The following is a 19,894-nucleotide window of genomic DNA, read 5'->3' as shown; positions in this document are numbered from 1 at the left end:
AGAAGTCTTTATACTTACAGTTGGTACATATTCGGATGGAAATTTGTTTGTTGTATAGGATATCAGGAGGCATGTTTTACCAACAGCACCATCGCCCACAACAACGCACTTAATTGTCTGCATTGCGGAAATAGTTTTGTATCCACTTTAAATATTTCAAATTTGATGACCTACAAAAGATTAAAGATATTTGTTTTATTGATTTGTACTTTTATATTTATATGTATTTACATATATATACTTTCCCTCAACTAGCAACAAGTATATTCATAGAAACAGCACAATTACTACGGCTGAAAGATCCTAAAAAGAAAAATGGTGACTTGCTGAAAGTCACAATAACAAATAAGAGTCAATTTTCTGTTTCCATCCCTGGTAGTTTCAACTACTTAAGTGTTATTTTTTAAGAGTCCAATACAAAAATGAGCAGTATGTTTCTTTTCATAATGAAGGAGAAGAGGCTTCTATCAGAATCAGAACCCTGCAGTGTATCAGCTATTATTTTGTGAAACCTTTCCTTCAGTTGTATGTACACACATGTGCATTACGTATACCCCTATGCAAACTACACTGCCACACAAAGACCATTGCTTTAATGAACAGCTCATCTACTCAGCCTTAGAGCTATAGTTACTCAGGCTATAACCAACAAACAGCAGAACACCACCACTAACACCAGAATATGTGAACAGCATGAACTGGACAAATATCCAAGTGATCCCTAGTCTCAGCAGCTACTGTAGCACCAGGTTGCATAGTTACTAGTTCAATATTCATGACATGAAGAATCCAAAATCTGCATTTCTAAGATTGCTCTAAAACATACTGACAGAATTACTTCAGCTTCATACTAATAGTCCTCCATTCTAAGAAGCTTCAATGACAGATTTGCCAAAGATTTATTGTATTTCATCAATACTGATACTTTCTGTCACATCTGTATCTCTAAAATCAGAATGTATCTTTATTGAGGACATCTTACAATTAATATCAGCCATTTTCCCCTCATATTTTGACATCTATGAAACTGGGATAAATGGAATCTTAGATTCAATGAAATACTTTAACTGTTTTCCTGGGAGAATTTTTAAAAAGAAAACACACTGTACACACCTAGATTTCAACATTAAAACCTATTTCAATTACAGCCCTGAAGGGGTTACAATTTTTGGCTAGAACTGCAACCCTATGGAATGAAAATAAAGACCCACCTAACTTTGAGTTCGAAATCAGGGCTATTTGCTTACAGAGCTCCCTTCATAATACTTAATCATGATGATTTACAAATGCCTATTAATATTTTTGAATATAGGTATATATTACTTCACACATCATGTATGAATATGACATAATGAATCCCACTATTAAGTATAAATATAATGAACCAATCAAAAAAAATTTTAAAGATCCTGATCCCTAGCCTAAATCAGTAACTGGTTCAACTTAAAATTGTTCTCAAATAACAACCGTTATGGGTCTGGGGTTGTGGCTCAGTGGTACAGTGTCTGCCTAGGACAAGTGAGGCCCTAGGTTCAATCCTCAACACCACATAAAAATAAATAAAACAGGGCTGGGGATGTGGCTCAAGCGGTAGCGCGCTCGCCTGGCATGCGTGCGGCCCAGGTTCGATCCTCAGCACCACATACAAAGATGTTGTGTCCGCCAATAACTAAAAGAAATAAATGTTTAAAAAATTCTCTCTCTCTTTAAAAAAAAATAAATAAATAAAACAACTAACAAATAAAGGTTAAATTTCTTTAATTTTTTTAAAAACAGAGATAATGAAAACACTTACATAGCACTTACTAGATGCCATGCATGCACTCTTCTAAACACACTACACATACTCACACATTTCATCCTCCCAACATTCATATACAATATGATACTGTTATTACCCTACCCTACAGGTAAAAAGATGAGACATAGTTAAGTAATCAGGCCAAGGTTACTCAGCCAATAAGTGGTAGAATTGGGATTTAAACCCAAGAAGTCTGGCTCTAAAGTCTTTGCTCTTAAACATCATACCATACTTCCTCTCCTGAAAAGTAATATTAATAAAAACAAATATGATCACAGCTAGTGGAGTGGCAATTATATGGCTATGAGAGTTGCCAGCAATGCAAAGAAGGTGGCAAAAATAAAGAGGAAGTAAGAAGTAGGATCTAAGTTCATTTCCCCATTTCTTCACCCTACAGACAACTAGTGAATTTTTAATAGAAGTGTGTCAAACAAGAATAGAGAGTAAGAAAGATAGAGTAACCCACAAATCTTTATATTGACCCACAAATCTTTCATTTCTTAGGCTTCCCAACCTGACAGCTCAGCAATTTGTTAGAAACTAATGTTATCTGTTACGAACAGCCTGGGTTCTAGAGTCAGACTGGCTCTACCATACTCTAGCTATGGGAGCTTAGGGTTTTTTGTTGTTTCTGTTGTTTACTGTTGTTGTGGTACTGGGAAATGAACCCAGAGTTTTATACGTACTAGGCAAGCATTTGACCACTGAGATACATCCCCAGCCCTTTTTTATTTTGAGACAGGGTCCCGCTAGATTGTTACAGCTGACTTCAAACTTGAATCCTTTTGCCTCAGCCTTCCAAGTAGTTGGGATCACAGGTGTGTACCACTGTGCCTAGCTTGCACAAATTATTTAACTTTTCTGTGGCTTAGCTTCCCCTTCTCTAAAAATGAAGACAGCAATACACACCATCTTCATAGGGTAAACTGAATACATAATACATGCAAATTTAAAACAGTGTCTACATACACTAAGAGTTTAGTAAATGTTAGTTATTAGTATTGACTGAGTAAAGGCAACCTTAAGTCAATATAAGGAGTTATAACGAACTCCTTAGAAAGGAATACAATTTTTCTTTTTTTTTTTTTTTTTTTGGTGCCAAGAATTGAACTTAGGGGCACGTAACCACTGAGCCACATTCCCAGCATTTTTTTGTATTTTATTTAGAAACAGAGTCTCACCGAATTGATTAGGGCCTTGCTAAATTGCTGAGGCTGGCTTTGAACTCGTGATCCTTCTGCCTCAGCCTCCCAAGATGCTGGGATTACAGGCGTGCATTATGGCACCCTGTACAATTTCTTTTTATTTCCAGAATAATTATAGTACTCATGGTTCTTTTTTTAAGTTATTATTTTTATACCTTTATTTATTTTTATGTGGTGCTAAGAATCAAACCCAGTGCCTCACATGCTAGGTGAGACACGTGCTCTACCACTGAGCCACAACCCCAGCCCAGTACTCATACTTCTCACCAAATATATAATTGAATTTTGAGCTACCTACCATTACAAAGGGGGTCATTTCAGAATCAAGCTCGAATATAATTAAGACTATTCTGCAAAGCCCTTAGCAGGTATTAATAGTTATTTCATATACTAAAATGAGCACTTGCCTCACACAGGTGAGGCTCTGTGTTCGATTCTCAACACTACATATAAATAAATGAATAAAATAAAGGTCCAGGGCTGAGGTTGTGGCTCAATGGTAGAGCATGTGTCGCATACATGTGAAGCACTGGGTTCAGTTCTCAGCACCACATATAAGTAAATGAATAAAATAAAAGTCCACCAACAACTAAAAAGATATTTTAAAAAATTATAAAGATCCTTCAACAACTGAGAAATATTAAAAAACAAAACAAAACCCTTTAAAAAAATGATACCAGATGACCCACAAATTGTGGCCAGAAAAGACACTTTGCTTTTGCAATATATATATAATGACAGCTTCAACAGCTTCAGGGGAAACTAGGCCAGATATATTAGTATATCCCATGTTAACCTGTCAAAATAAGGTCAAATCACTATAGCAGGAAAAAAACGATTACCATTTTGCTATCCAATGTTCTAGTGACTTGGCTAGAACAGTTATTTTGCACCAATAATTAAACACTATACCTCTATACAAATGATGTTCATTTGTACCATAACTTACAACTCGAATTGGGCAATTTACAGTACAAAAAATGATTCTGCCGATCATAAAAGGAAAAACATTGTGAAAGAGCATGTATCTTCCACTTTCTTTGCCAGTATTTATTCCTCCATCAGACAGCCACACCAATATCCGTATCTTCTAGGTTGTTAAAGTTTTAAGAGTCTAATCACCCTTGAGAATCTCAAAGTTAAATCCCAAGTTTTGTGGAGTCCATGCACTACACATTTAAAAAGGCTATGAACTCTCTCTTTACTTCATTATTACTGGCGAACACTCAAATAAACTCCACAATCAACAATTCCTGGGAAAAGGATTTGTATGGAAGAATGGGAGGATCCCAGCAACACATCCCAAGGTTCTCCTGGAACAAGGCACATACAATATATTGAAAGATTTGAGATTAAGTACTTACTAACAAGTGTTTTTTGAAAATTTTATAATAATAAGATCTCCCCAGACTGGTCCTGAACTTTTATTCTTCTTGCCTCAGTTTCTGTGCCCAGCTATGGGTTTTGTTATGGTACTGAGGACTGAACCTAAGGGCACGCTACCACTGAGCTACATCCCCAACTCTTTTTATTTTATTTGAGACTGGGTCTCATGAAATTGCACAGAGAATTCAAATTGGCTACAAATTTGCAATACTCTGCCTCAGTATCCCAATAGCTAGAATTATAGACATGTGCTACCACCCTGATAAAGTGTACTTTTTAAAAACATTTACTATATGATTCTTAAGAAACCACAAATGGGACAGGATTGTGGCTCAATGGTAGAGCACTTGGCTAGCATGAGTGAGGCACTGGGTTCAATCCCCAGCACCACGTACAAATAAGCAAATAAAATAAAGGTATTGTGTCCATCTATAACTAAAAAAAAAAATTTTTTAAAAAGAAACCACAAGTATCCAAACTAAAGATATATACTATGCACTCACATGTATGCAGATGTTGAATATTGTTGTTTAGTCTACATCACAGAATATATATAAAAAAATTAAATTAATATAGCTGACCTTATTTGTTTAACCAAGAATACGATATTGCTTAGAAAGTCCTAATGAAAGTCCTTAATGAACTAACTTTACCCCCAACATCTTACATATAAGAAAATTCTGGCCAAAACACAAGGATTTGTTGCAAAGCTAGACAGCACCCAAATATCTTTTTTTTTTAATATTTATTTTTTAGTTGTAGTTGGACACAATACCTTTATTTTATTTATTTATTTTTATGTGGTGCTGAGGATCAAACCCAGGGCCTCACATATGCTAGGCGAGCACTCTATTGCTGAGCCACAGCCTCAGCCCAGCACCCAAATTCTTTTCCAACTTTTTTAGACTGCAAACAAATACAGAACAGGCCTCGGAAAGATAGTTACAATTTATTTTCAGAATACACAATAAACAATCTTAGAAAACTTTGGGATCCCTTCAAAAAGTCAAAGAAAAAACATCCCTGCTCAAAGCATCTGTCCTAATAAAAATCCAAAAGAAACTTTTCAATAATAAATATATCCATTTCAACTTGAAAACTCAACTAAAATTGGAATTCTATAAGATATTTTTTAGTAAAAAGTAGATAATTTAGAAAGCTAAAGCAGGAGGACTGCAAGTTCAAAGCCTCAACAACTTAGCGAGACCCTGTCTCAAAAATAAAATAAAATTAAAAGGACTAAGAATGAAGCTCAGTGGTAAAGCACTCCTGGGTTCAATCCCCCCCTCCAAAAAAATAAGTAGATAACGTTGTGCTAGAAAATATAGTCCTGATGGGTCTCTTGTACCCCTATAGTTACATCTTGCTGGTAAGCCAAAAATTTAAGTTCCCCATTTACCCAGGGAATTCCACAAAGCTGTGTCTTGGGACTAAGAGAAGTAACACAGAGATTAACATCATGCTACATACTATGCCTTAAGTAATAAACTTCTTTGTCTATGACCCACAAGTCTCCTGTCTTATGCAAACATCCATAAAACAGTACACAGCTAATGCATTAACTCCTAAGTAGGGTTAAAAAAAAAAAAATATTCCAGACCATGTTCACGTGTTTGACTAAGATTTGTGAGAAATAATTTGTTAAAAGTTTGTTTTCAAAATATATATATAGCAATTAGATAGTTTCTTAGCATAATTATTAAAATTAATGCAATGTAATAATGTCCAATCTTACATATTTTATTCATTACCCTAACTTTTCTTTATAAAATATGTTCCTTAAAAATTTTTTTAATTATTTTCTACCATCTTCTCTCATTTCTAGGCCAGTCAGCACATCTCTAAGAATTAAATAGTTTTCTTTTGTTTATGTTTCATCTATTCTAACAAGGAAGAAATTAATAAAGACCCAATCCTGCCATCAAGAAAGGTAGGAGCCGAGCATGGTGACACATGCCTATAATCCCAGCAGCTCAGGAGGCTGAGGCAGGAGGATGGAAAGTTCAAAGCCAGCCTCAGCAACTTAGCAAGGCCCTCAGCAACTGGTGAGACCCTGTCTCTAAATAAGATATTAAAGAAGGCTGGATGTGGCTCAGTTGTTACACCAAAGTCCAAAGTCAGCCTCAACTATTTAGAAAGCCCCTGTCTCAAAATAAAAAATAGAAAAGAGCTGTGGATGTGGTTTAGTGCCCTGGGTTCAAGCCCCAGTGCTCCAACCACACACACACACACAAAAAAAAAAAAACTCAGCTAGGTTTAACCTGATTTAAACATTACACAATACATATACAAGGCACCACATAAACATGTACAAGTTTTATGTTTTAACACATCAGTTAACAACAAATTTAGTTTTGGGGGCTGGGGTTATGGCTTAGTGGTAGAGTGCTTGCCTAGCACGCATGAGGCCCTGGGTTCAATCCTCACCACATAAATATAAAATGAAGATATTGTGTCCACCTAAATAAAACTAAATAATATTTTTTTTTAAAAATTCGTTTTAAATTTTAAACAGTTGTAAGCAAAGTGGCTTCTCACAGTGAACATATAAAAAGAAATGAAACAATTACAAACATTAAATAAGACAATATTTAACTTGTTTTACTTTAAATTAGCAAGACTAGCCACACACAGTAGCACACACCTGTAATCTCAGCAACTCAGGAAGCTAAAGCAGGAAGAACCCAAATTCAAGGCCAGTCTCAGAAACTTAGCAAGGACCTAGGCAACTTTGCAAGACCCTGTCTCAAAAGATAAAAAGGGATGGGAATGTGATTCAGTTATTAAGCGCCTCTGGGTTCAATCCCCAGCACCAAAATAACAACAAAACAATAATAAATTAACAACATTAATCAATTAATTTTTCAAAATAATCAAATCTCATTTTGATTTCTATCCTTAAATAGTTGTAACTTCATTTTCCCCCCCAAACACTCCATTTATTCACTCTTAATATTGAATCATTATAGAAATTTAACGGACAAGGTATCCATGGCACAGAGTCCTACTGCTGTTTTTTTTTTTTTCCTTGCTTTTGACATGAGACTGGTGAATATGTGAAAAATTGGTAGATATTTTACCAATAGTCAAATCTGAGGTAGACTAGAACAGAAATATTAGTAACATGGGCTATATCATCTTTTGATTGTTGGAACAGATACTGGGATTTATTCCCTCTCCCCTCTAACCCATTTTGTCCCACTGTCCAAGATATCATATTTGCCCATTGTCCCTTTTTACTGGGCAGTTTATATATGTAAAAGACAATAATGTCCCATTGTCTTTTTATAGGACAATGTCTTTTTAAGATAGGAGTTTGTAAATTGCCCACGCTGGGATCTTCCTGCCTCTCAAATATCTGGCATTATTGGCATGCACCATTGCGCACAACTCATCTTACTTTATACTATCTTTCTACCCAAAAATCTCACCTTCCGTCGCAATGGTCTGACCTCCTGGTATGATCGAAATGTTTTGGGTCCCTTTAAAATTAATGAAACCTATCCCTGTGGTGATAGTTATTAGGAAACAGGGTCTTTTGGAAGGCAATTAAGTCTTAATTGGTGAATGGGATCAGTGAAAAGGCACCATCTAAGTACCAAAAAGCCATCAACCACCAGAAATTAAATCTGTTGGTGCCTTGATCTTGGACATCGCAGCCTCTAGACTTGTGAGATAAATTTCAGTTGTTTACCCAGTCCATGGTATTTTGCTATAGCAGCCAGAGCAGATTAAGACAGCTCTCAAGACAAGGCCTTTCTTAACTTTCAAAACTCCTATCACATCCTCATCTCCCCATCTTCACTCTCCATGTTCTCGCCACTTAGGTTTTTGTTTTGTTTTCTTATGTACTCAAACATGCCAGTCTCTGTCCTGCCTTTGGTCTTTAACAACAATACTCCTTCCCATTGTTCCTGAAGCTGTTGACTTCCAACCTTTCAGATCTCAGCTCAATCACCACTTGTCCTCACAAAGTCCTCCCCTGAATATACTATGTGAGTAATAACTTCCTCCCTCCTTACACTCTATCATATTACCCTGTTTATTTCCTCTACAGTTTGGTCATAATCTATAATTATCTTGTTTATTTGTAATATTGCAGTAAAGAAGACAGATCTTTAAAATAAGGACATTTCCAAAAAGGCAAAAAGACTTGTTTTATGCTCCGAAAAACAGTACAATACCAGCCACATAGCAGTCACTCCAGTGAATAAATTAATCACATGAGTACTATCATGTTATTTCTTATTCATATGTGATTGCCTTTATTCTAACAGATTTTAAGCTCTCTGGGGGTAGTACTAGGCTTATATTTCTTTATCTCCCTCCCAAGGCTTCTAACATAATATTGAGCCATATATTAAAAGGAGAAAATTAAATTTTAAAAATTTATTTAAAACATTGTTGACTAAATAATAATATGGGAGGGAAGCATGAGCTTTTCAAACTTTTTTTATTGGGCGGTGGGGGAGGGCCAGGGGTACCGGGGACTGAACTCAGGGGCATTTGACCACTGAGTCACATCCCCAGTCCTACTTTTATTTTATTTAGAGACAGGGTCTTACTGAGTTGTTAAGCACCTCACCATTGCTGAGGATGGCTTTGAACTTGTGATCCTCCTATCTCAGCCTCCCAAGCCACTGGGATTACAGGCATGTGCCACTGTGCCCAGCCTCAAACATAATTTTGAAAAGCAAACAAACCTAAGTTCCAATCTCAGCTCCACTTTACATGTGTGATCCTGGCAAGTTACTTCACTTCTATACCTTAATTTTCTCATCTACAAAATAAATCTGATTCACAAAACTACTATGAGGCAACTAAAATGAGGTAACTAATACACCACCCAGCAGTGAGTAAATAATTAATATGGCACTTTACTGTTATTCCCAGTTAAAACAAATAAACCAAATGGCCCTACTGTAAAGATCAGAATTATTGCTGTTAAGTCAGGTGCAGTGGTACACACCTGTAATCCCAGCAATTTGGGGCGCTGAAGCAGGAGGATCACAATTCTGAGGCCAGCATCAGCAAATTAGGGAGACCCTGTCTCAAAATAAAAAAAAATTTTAAAAGGGCTGTGGACATAGCTCAGTAATAAAGTGCTCCTGGTTTCAATTCCCAGTACCTCCCCACACCAAAAAAAAGAAAAGAAAGAAAGAAAAAACTACTTAAGCAAAAGCATCCAAACACTATAAATAAGAGGGAACTCAAGTATCCTTGCTTCTACTTGAAAGGGTATTTTGCTAATTTGATCAATCCTTTCAGAAATCTCATTCTAATCTCAAAGAGCAGTTTTAACTGAATGTAACATTTATTAATCAAAATGTTACAGAATAGAACCCACCTCTATTTTAAGAAGAGACAATATTACTTAATCAAATTAAAGTCAGCATATTATAGCAATGCATATCCACATTTATAGCAACACAATTCACAATAGTCAAACACAGAAACAGCCTAAGTGTCCATCAACAGATGAATGGATAAAGAAAATATGGTATATATAAACATGGAGTTTTATTTAGTCATAAAAAAATAAAATTGTGTCATTTGCAGGAGATGGATGAAACTTGAGAACATGACATTAAGCAAAATAAGTCAAACTCAAAAAGTCAAGGGTCATATGTATTTTCTTATGTGGAAGCTAGACAGGAAAAACAAAAAGAAAGGTAGAGGTAGATCTCATGAAAATCAAAGGGAGATCAACAGAGTAGAAGTAAGGAATCAGAGGCACAGAAGGAGAGAGAGAAAGGGGAAATACTGGGGAATGACACTGGACAAAATATGTTGTTATACTGCATGTATATACGAATATGTAACAATGAGCCCCCATTACTTATAAATTATAATTTAGCAACAAAAATTTTAGAAAAAAATTAATATTACTTAATCATACAACAAATATTTAACAAGCCTATAATATACCAATGGCCCTACTGAAAAGATCAGAACTATAATAAGACAATAATTAGAATAGCAGCAAACAGCATAAGCTTTCAGACCAGTCAGCCCTACAGCTCATATTCCCATTCTTGCATGACTCTGGGCAATCTTCATCTCTCCATTTGTGAAAAGAAACAGTAATACTAGCATCATAGGTTGTTTTAAGAATCAACTAGCTTACTCCATATACACTAGCATATGAGTTCCTATTACCCTTATATAATAATCCAGATAAGCAGCCAATTTAGAATCTTGTCTAGGGAATCAACTATAGGAGGCTATATTCTATATTGCATTAAAGTCAAAGCCTATTGTGCAACCCTGAAAATAAAATAAAAGCACTATCAAAGTGTGTGACTTTGAGAGAGATTAAGGTAAGATTTTTCCCTCAAAATATGGCCTAGGGGCTGGGGATGTGGCTCAGTGGTGTAGTGCTTGCCTAGCATACATGAGGCCCTGGATTCAATTCTTAGCATCACAAAAAAAAAAAAAAAACCCACCAGAAAGAGAAGATTAGGACAGACAGGCAGAAGACCATGCAATAACATTCAAAGTTAGCAATGTTTAAGCCAAGGAGAGAGGCACTCATAAGAAATTAACCCTACCAACACCTTCATCTCAGACTTCTAGCCTCCAGAACTATAAGGAAACAAATGTGTATGTTTAAATCATCCAGTCTGTGGTATTCTGTCAAGATAGCTCCAGCAAACAAATAAAGTACCAACATGGAATATCTCTAAATATTAAGTTTTTAAAAACAGGTACAAGGGCTGGGGTTGTGGCTCAGTTGGTACAGCGCTTGCCTAGCACATGTGAGGCACTGGGTTCAATCCTCAGCACCACATTAAAAAATAAAATAAAGGTACTGTGACCATCTACTATAAAAAATATTTTTAAAAAAAAAACAGGTATAGAACAATGTGTGTAACATGCCGGTTTATTTGTGTTTTTTCTTTAATGTAAAGGATATACACATACTACAGATGTAGGGACCACCTGAAAAGTCATGAAAGAAACTGGTAAGAAGGGCTGCTTCTAGGGAGGGGATATAGGTGTCTGGAATAAGTAGTCTCATTTTCTATCATGTTCTCATTAGTACTGAAGTTTTCACCATGTGCATGTAGTAGCTAATTTTAAAAAACAAAACTATGGGGGCTGGGGTTATGGTTCAGCGGTAGAGCACTCACCTAGCACCTGCAAGACCCTAAGTTCAATCCTCAGCACCACATAAAAATAAATAAATAAAATAAAGGCAGTGTCCAACTACACCTAAAAAATAAATATTTTTTTAAAAAACCTACGTACTAAAATCAAAGGATTTACAAAACAATTCAACAATTAAAAAAAAAAAATCCACCAGCAAATCTGAGGTCTAACAACTAACAAGTACTGAAAAACCAAAATCCTTCATCTATTCATTATCTCAGGCCACTTTTTAAAAATGGCCTGCATGTATATTCAAAGAGTCATAAAAAATATTCACATCATTTGTCTAAGTCCATTTCAAACCATGTATCCAAAAGGAAGAAAACACTTCATCAACAATGTGAAGGCATGGCTGTACAGGTCTGTAATCCCAGCAATTTGGGAGGCTGAAACAGGAGGACTGCAAATTCCAAGCTAGCCTAGGCAACTTAGCAAGACTCTGCCTCAAAATAAAAATAAATTTTAAAAAGGGATGGGGGTCTCGGGTGGTGGCTCAGCAGTAGAGCTCTCACCTAGCACATGCAAGACGCTGGGTTTGATCCTCAGCACCATATAAAAATAAATAAAAATAAAGGTATGTGTCCAACTACAACTAAAAAAATATTTAAAAAAAAAAAAAAAAAGGAGGGGGATGGGAATGTAGCTCAATGGGAGAGTGTCCCTGGGTTCAATCCCCAATGGGGAGAGGGGTGTAAAAACAAATTAATAATAGGTATGTCTATTAGTTAAAAAAAAAAAAAACCAAGACCCTCAAGCACCTAAAAGACCTTCTCCAATCAGGATATAAGTTAGGACCTAAAACATGTTACAATAGGCTTCTGTTCTTCTATTAACCAAAAAAAAAAGGCAGCAAAACATCTTAGGTGCCCATTATAGTGATACACTGGGTAAGATATAAACTATGCCTTCAAAAGCCTTCAAACATTTCAATAATTTACTGAATGCTTATACTGTGCCAAACACTATGCTAGGATATTGAACATACATCATCTTATACACTTTTCTAGTTATAAATATAAAAGGCTAACAATTGTAGTCTCCAACTGCTACAAATTTACACTATAAATAAGTGCCATAGGTGTTCATAGGAGTAGTAAATATGGGGCCAAATGTGGTGGCACACGCCTATAATCCCTGCAGCTCAGGAAGCTGAGGCAGGAGGATCACCAGTTTGAAGCCAGCCTCAGAAACTTGGACAGATCCTAAGCAACTTAGCAAGACCCTTTCTCAAAACAGAACATTGAAAGGGCTGGGGATGTGGCTCTGTGGTTAAGCACGCCTGGTTCAACCCCTGCCCCCTCTCCCAAAAAAAGATAGCAGCAAATGTGGAGAGCCAGCAGGCATGGTGGCACACACCTATAATCCCAGCAATTCAAGGACAGTAATTTAGTAAGGCCCTAAGCAATTAATTTAGTGAGACCATGTCTCAAAATTAAAAAGAAAAGTGGGGGGTGTAGTTCAGTGGTAAAGCACCTCTGGGTTCAATCCCCAATTAAAAATATTTTTTTTTAAAGTAGCAAATACATAACAGTGGTCTACAAAGTAAGAATAAGTCTCTAATTAGATGAAATATCAGGAGATAGGATTCCAAAGTGAGAAACAACAACAAAAATATCACACCTGAATAAGTCCAAGTCACAAAGAGGCTGAAAGCCAGGCAAGAAGAGATTTAACCTGGGTGAGGTACAGTGAGCTACCATTTCTTTTATATCCATCAACAACAGGGTTTTTTGTTTGTTTGATTGTTTTTAAGGAGTACCAATACCGTATTTGTATCCCCAGGTGAACTATCAAAGAAAATCAGATAAAGTCAGAAAACTTAGTTAAAGTACTGTAATACTACACAAGAGGCTAAAGTAGGAGGATCTCAAGCTCAAAGTTAACCTGGACAACTTAGCAAGACCTCATCTCAAAATAAAATAAAAAAGCACTGGGTATGTGGCTCAGTGGTAAAGGGCCCTGGGTTCAATCCCCAGTACCACAAAAAAAAAATGTTAATTTTTAAATTTTGATCAGGTTGTGGAGGCTTTGTATAAAGGGGGGGCAAATCTGAAGAAGTCTTGTTTTTGTTTCTTGCTGTACTGGGGATCAAACTCAAAAAATAAAAAGGGCTAGGGATGTAGGTCATTAGGAGACCACCCCTGGGTTCCATCCCCAGTACCACCAAAAAGAAAAATGAAAAGACCACTTGGCAGGGACTAGGGATGCAGCTTGGTGATAAACTGACTGCCTACCATGCATGAGACCCCGGTTTCAATCGCAACACTGCAAAATCTTAATAATAAATACATATCATTCAAAAAAGAATAACAAGAAATGCTGTAACATTTGCTTTGAAGGCTGCATCAGTAGGCACAGGTATTTCAGCTTGATGACACAGAAAATTAACAATGTGTTTTACCTAAAAACTTTAAAAACTCAAGAGAAACAAAGAGTGGCAAAGAGTGAAAAATAACCAATACATGTTGGCAACAACCTGGGCTTTTCAAGCATACTTTGAAACTAAGAACACCACCATGCAGATTTCTACCTTGACTATCAACTGTTTCTTCAAATATTAAACACATTTGGTAACTAAGCTCCTATAATGGTTCTATAAATAGATTATGGACTACAATTGCTTAAAGTCTATTTTTAAGGAACATCTTACAAAATTAAGTTTAATACTGTCATTGATTGAAAGTGATTACAGCTGTTCCTGCTTCCTGTCATGTTCTTGCCTGAATGGCTGTCACATCCTCTACGGATCTTTGCTGGTATGCCATTTTTAGAGTGAGAACTCCTCTGCCTACCCTATTTTAAAATGCAACCCAAGTTCTACTAGACCCTCAACACTTTACAACACTTTACTCCATGAGCATCTCTATACTGTTGAGTGAATACACAATTCTACTGCCTTTTTTTTTTGTGGTGGTGATATGGGGGATTGAACCCAGAGGCACTGCAATCTACCACTGATCTATATGCCCAGCCCCTTTTTATTTATTTACTTATTTTATATTTTTAGTTATAGATAGACACAATACCTTTATTTATTTTTATGGTACTGAGGATAAAACCAGTGCCTCACACCTGTTAGGCAAGCACTCTACCACTGAATCATAACCCCAGCTCCCAGCCCTTTTAAGACAGGGTCACTCTCAGTTGCCCAAGCTGGCCTCAAATCTGCAATCTTCTTGCCTCAGCCTCCATCCAGATAGCTGAAAATACAGGTGTGCACCACCCACCATACCCAGATCTACTGACTGGTTTTTTTTGTTTGTTTGTTTTTTGGCTTTTTGTACCAGGGATTGAACTCAGGGGTACTCGACAACTGAGCCACATTCTCAGCCCTATTTTATGTTTTACTTGGAAACAGTATCTCACTGACTTGCTTAGAGCCTCACCATTGCTGAAGCTAACTTTGAACTCCTGTCTCAGCCTCCCCAGCTGCTGGGATTACAGGAGTGTGCCACAGATCCACTTTTTTTTTTTTTTTTTAGTTGTTGACAGACCTTTATTTTATTTATTTATTTATATAAGGTGCTGAGAACCGAACCCAGTGTCTCACACATGCCAGGCAAGTGCACTAATGCTGAGCCCCAGCCCCCGCCCAATACAGATCTACTTTTAAATGGGCAAAAACAGAACAAAAACCTTTCCTTAGAAAAGCAGCATCCCAAAAAAGTACACATGCACCACACTGTGCCTGCAACTGTATCAGAGTCAAATCCTTAATGTAAACAATCCTATACTCCTTGGTTTTGGATTAAAATATGCCTCTAATTCTGAACAACTCATTTAGATTTTTTTTACTCTGGTACTGACAATTGAACCCAGGGAGCACTCAACCACTGAACTACATTCTCAGTTCTTTTTTTTTTAAATTAGTTATTGATGGACCTTTATTCATTTATTCGTTTATATGCGGTGTTGAAAATCAAACTCAGTGCCTCACACATGCTAGGGAAGCGCACTACCACTGAGCCACAACCCCAGCACATTCTCAGTTCTTTTTAATTTTTTATTTTGAGACATGGTCTTGCTAAACTGCCAAGGTTAAACTTGCCATCTTCCTGCCTCACTCTCCTGAGTTCTTGGAATTACAAATGTGCACCACCACACCAAGTTCTTTTAGATTTAAAATCAATTAAAGGGGGCTGGGGATGTGGCTCAAGCAGTAGCGCGCTTGCCTGGCATGCATGCGGCCCGGGGTTCGATACTCAGCACCACATACAAACAAAGAAGTTGTGTCCACCGAAAACTAAAAAATAAATATTAAAAAATTCTCTCTCTCTCTCAAAAATAAAATTTAAAAAAATAATAATAAAATAAAATCAATTAAAGCACATAATGTTAAGGAATCACATAACTGCAAATAATTATCTCCAGAATTTAAAAGTTGCTTCTACCAGGCACAGTGGCATATATCTAATCCCAGTGATTCAGGAGACTAAGGCAGGAAGATCACAAATTTAAGCCTGGCCTCAGCGACTTAGCAATACCCTGTCTCAAAATAAGAAATAAAAAAAGACTGGGGATGTAACTCAGTGGCAGAGTGCCCCCTGGGTTCAATCCTCAGAACCTCAAAAGGAAAATTAAAAAAAAAAAAAAAAGGTAAACTTTTAAAGAAATAGGATAAGGGATAGGGATGTGGCTCAGTGGTAGAGCACTTGCCTAGCGTGGGCAAGACCCCAGGGTCAATCTCTAGCATCATAAAAATCAAATAAAAATAAAGAAATAGAGTAACCCAAACCAAGTTCCTAGTCCCAACCCTTATAAAGTTCCCCATTCCATCTCTCTTGAATAACTGGTAACAGCAATATAATATGTGAAATAACTGTTCTGTTCATGGTTGTGATTTAACTAGAACCAAGGACACCTGTTAAGGATAATATATCATCACTTCCATGTAATATATACGAGGGAGGGAAGTCAATCTAAAAGATGAGGACTTGACTTTTTCAGGATGGAATAAGGGGATTTGGGGCAGTATGTTACAAGGAAAAACAGCAAAACTATATACCACATTATAAAATACAAAGAAAGGGCTGGGGATGTGGCTCAAGCGGTAGCGCGTTCACCTGGCATGCGTGTGGCCCGGGTTCGATCCTCAGCACCACATACAAAGATGTTGTGTCTGCCAAAAACTAAAAAACAAATATTTAAAAAATTCTCTTTCTTTAAAAAAATAATAAAAAATAAAATAAAATACAAAGAATTGTGTCATACCACAAGTTCCTAAAAAAAATTACATATGTGAACAATTACTAGGAAAAATTTTAGAGCAAAAATATAAAACAAATTATTTGAATCACAAATGGAACAGCTAATTATAGAACTTTCAGAATGTTAAAATATTGGCTTTGAAGTACTGTAAACTTTGCAGAATACTAGAAAACAAATTACTCAAACTAGGACCAATGACCCAAGAAGAGAAAAAATTGGAGACAATGACTCCATTTCAAAATTTCCTTTGCAGCCAGTGGACAATCAATTCTTCAGTCCCAATACTGGTCTCCCTTCTAACACACCTTGCCTAATTTTAACTTGAGATGAAGCTACACCCCAAAGATCTCTTTCATATATATCAGGTTCGGTTCCATCTCAAGAAAGTCCAAACTAAAGTACTTGTACAATTCTTCTGTGAGGTTTAAGCCAAAGCAATAATAAATCCTATGTGTCTCTACCATTCACCTGTATTAGAAACTTAAGGGAAATTTTATTTCTACTTTTCTACTCATAGCAAACATTAATTGACACCCCAACAGCCTTGGATGTAATGGAGATTACTAATCCACCATTTTCTCAAAACTTTAAATTTTTCCATGGTAGGGGCTGGGGATGTGGCTCAAGCAGCAGCACGCTTGCCTGGCATGCACGGGGCACTGGGTTCTATCCTCAGCACCACATAAAAATAAAATAAAGATGTTGTGTCCACCGAAAACTAAAAAATAAATATTAAAAAAATTCTCTCTCTCTTTAAAAAAATAAAAAATAAAAATCCATGGGAAAGAAAAAAAACTTCATCAAACAAGCATAAGAAATACCAAGCTAAACAGATTCTCTGATGATCTAACTTCTCTGAATTTTTAATAAACTTACATACATTATGAATTCCAAGATCAGGATATAATAAGTAGAATTTCTAATTTATTTGACACCCAAACCCATAGAAACATCTTTTAGGTATTATGAAATACACTAAACACAGGCACTATTCTAACAATTAAAATTATCCCCTACCTCCATATTTAGAAATTTACAAACTATTACAATGATTGAACATTCCCTTTTGCCCTATAATGAACAGAGCAAATAAATAACATAACCCAAAATAATTCATACATTTCCTAGCTTACATTTTAGGAATATATTTGTATACTCTGTGAAACAAAGGAAGATATTAGACATTGTTTAAATCCTAGCCCTGATATTAACAGAAAATATCCATTAATTTCAAGTTATCTGATAAATAAAAATTTACATTTTAAAATATAATAATTTATTTTAAAACCTTACTTTTGGGGTTGGGGATATGGATCAATGTGTTTGCCTACCATGCACACAACCCTGGGTTCAATCCCCAGCACCACAAAATATAAAAATAATCTGTTAATCTTAAACCCTACAATAAAAGTATGTTTTTTCTGGAAAAAAAAATAAGTGATACATAGATGGTTCAATTTCAGAAGAGCTCTAAAACAGAGCTCCTCTCAAAGCATTCAGCTAGTAAAACAAGTACTAGTAGTTATAGTAATTATATTATGATGAAAGTGTATGAAACAGGGTGGGGGGGGTTGGGGGGGTGGGGGGGGGTTGGGGGGGTGGGGGGGGGGTTGGGGGGGGTGGAGGGGGTAGTTTACCAGAGATTGAACCCAGGGGTGCTCAACCAATGAGCTACATCCCCAGCCCTTTTTATACTTTATTTAGAGAAAAGTTCTCACTAAGTTGCTGAGGCTGGCTTTGAACTCAAGTTCCTTCTGATCCCGATGAGATTATAGGCATGTGCTACCACACCAAGTCCAGATATTATTCTTCAAAAAAAAAAAAGTATTCTTTTAATTTTCCTACTCTTCTTCATCTGCTTTTAACAGATTAAAAAACAAACCAAAAATATTACAAATAAACTGCCTACTAAGAGAACAAATGGGGGGGCCGGGGTTCAGTGGTAGAGCACTCCCCTAGCATGTGCGTACCCTGGGTTCGATCCTCAGCACTGCATAAAAATAAATAAAGGTATTGTGTCCAACTACAACTAAAAAATAAATTCTTTAAAAAAAAAGAGACAAAGGGACTGAGCTTAAATATTGCTTATTCTTTCTTCTAAATTTATGTTCTTCTCACACTCATTTTAGCACTAACACAGTATACCTTTATTCCACCACAACTTCTTCCTCTGATTTCACTTGTTCTTCCTTTGAACTGTTCTCTGACAGCTTTTCTCTTTTCAGTAACAAATACTGATAATCTCTTCACTGAAAGGATAGCTTTATAGCTAACAATATAATAGATGGCTTCAGACTGCCACCTGGGAGGAAGAGGATGGACACAGGTGTGCCTGAGATACTGATCCCCCAGCTCTCCTGGCATACTGAGTCTCCTCTGACCAGCAAGAACAGCCTCTCCATTTACCCTAGGGTGGCATACAGATACCCTTCTATGGCTACTTTGATTTGTAAAGGGTTGGGAAGCATTATTCTAGAGCATATACTGCACAAAAATAATGCTGGTGAATTTCTCCTACACCCAATAGTTTAAGAAAAAGGAAACATATTAGGGAAATAAATTCAATGTATTCCTTGAAGAATAGCAATAATTTTTCAGGATGGCAGCTTAAGTATTAGTTATTAACATTTCTCCCCTGAGATTAGAGATGTGGCTTATTTTTACTTCATTTATTTATTTTAGTACTGGAGATTGAACCCAGGGGTGCTCTCCCATTGCACTGAACTACATCCCTAGCCCTTTTTTATTTTGAGACAAGGTCTTGAACACTAAGCAAACTTTCGATCTTCCTGTCTCAGTCTCCCAAGCAGCTGGAATGGGCTTAGAGCATAGCACCACTATGTACAGCTAGTTATGATTTATTTTAACAAAGAAACCAGAAAATACTTTTCAAGTTGGACCACCTAAATGCCAACTTTGTATTTCACCTCTAAGCTTTCATAACCAATATGAATTATCCTGATCATAAACTTAGACCATTCCTCAACCAGAGCAACTGGTTTTCAATAAAATGTCATTTAAGTTCAAAAGTAAACTCATAAGCTAAACTAGAACTTATGATTATTACTAAGGGAAGCAATAGCACTTTAATAACTTCAAACAATTCACTAGTTCCTCATAAGGAACACAGACAAGGAGGTGA

General features: G+C 36.4%; 1 protein-coding gene across 4 annotated transcripts in view; it reads right to left on the bottom strand.

Moving 5' to 3' along the window:
• Positions 1–19,894, bottom strand: part of Cdc42 (cell division cycle 42) — a 39,780-nt gene that overhangs the window by 13,662 nt on the left and 6,224 nt on the right. For 2 of the 4 annotated variants that reach the window (XM_071617456.1, XM_071617453.1), the window contains exons 2-4: positions 9,362–9,438; positions 7,037–7,133; positions 19–170 (exon numbers count right to left, since the gene is read on the bottom strand). In XM_071617456.1, coding sequence (XP_071473557.1) covers positions 19–123 — 105 coding nt within the window. In that variant the 5' untranslated portion in view covers positions 124–170; positions 7,037–7,133; positions 9,362–9,438. The remainder of the gene's footprint in view (positions 1–18; positions 171–7,036; positions 7,134–9,361; positions 9,439–19,894) is intronic. The other 2 variants (XM_071617454.1, XM_027937229.2) reach the window with 2 other exon arrangements.

This window comes from Marmota flaviventris, chromosome 10 (genome assembly GCF_047511675.1).
Source record: "Marmota flaviventris isolate mMarFla1 chromosome 10, mMarFla1.hap1, whole genome shotgun sequence".
Lineage (NCBI taxonomy): Eukaryota > Metazoa > Chordata > Mammalia > Rodentia > Sciuridae > Marmota > Marmota flaviventris.
This window is presented reverse-complemented; position numbering and strand designations above follow the sequence as displayed.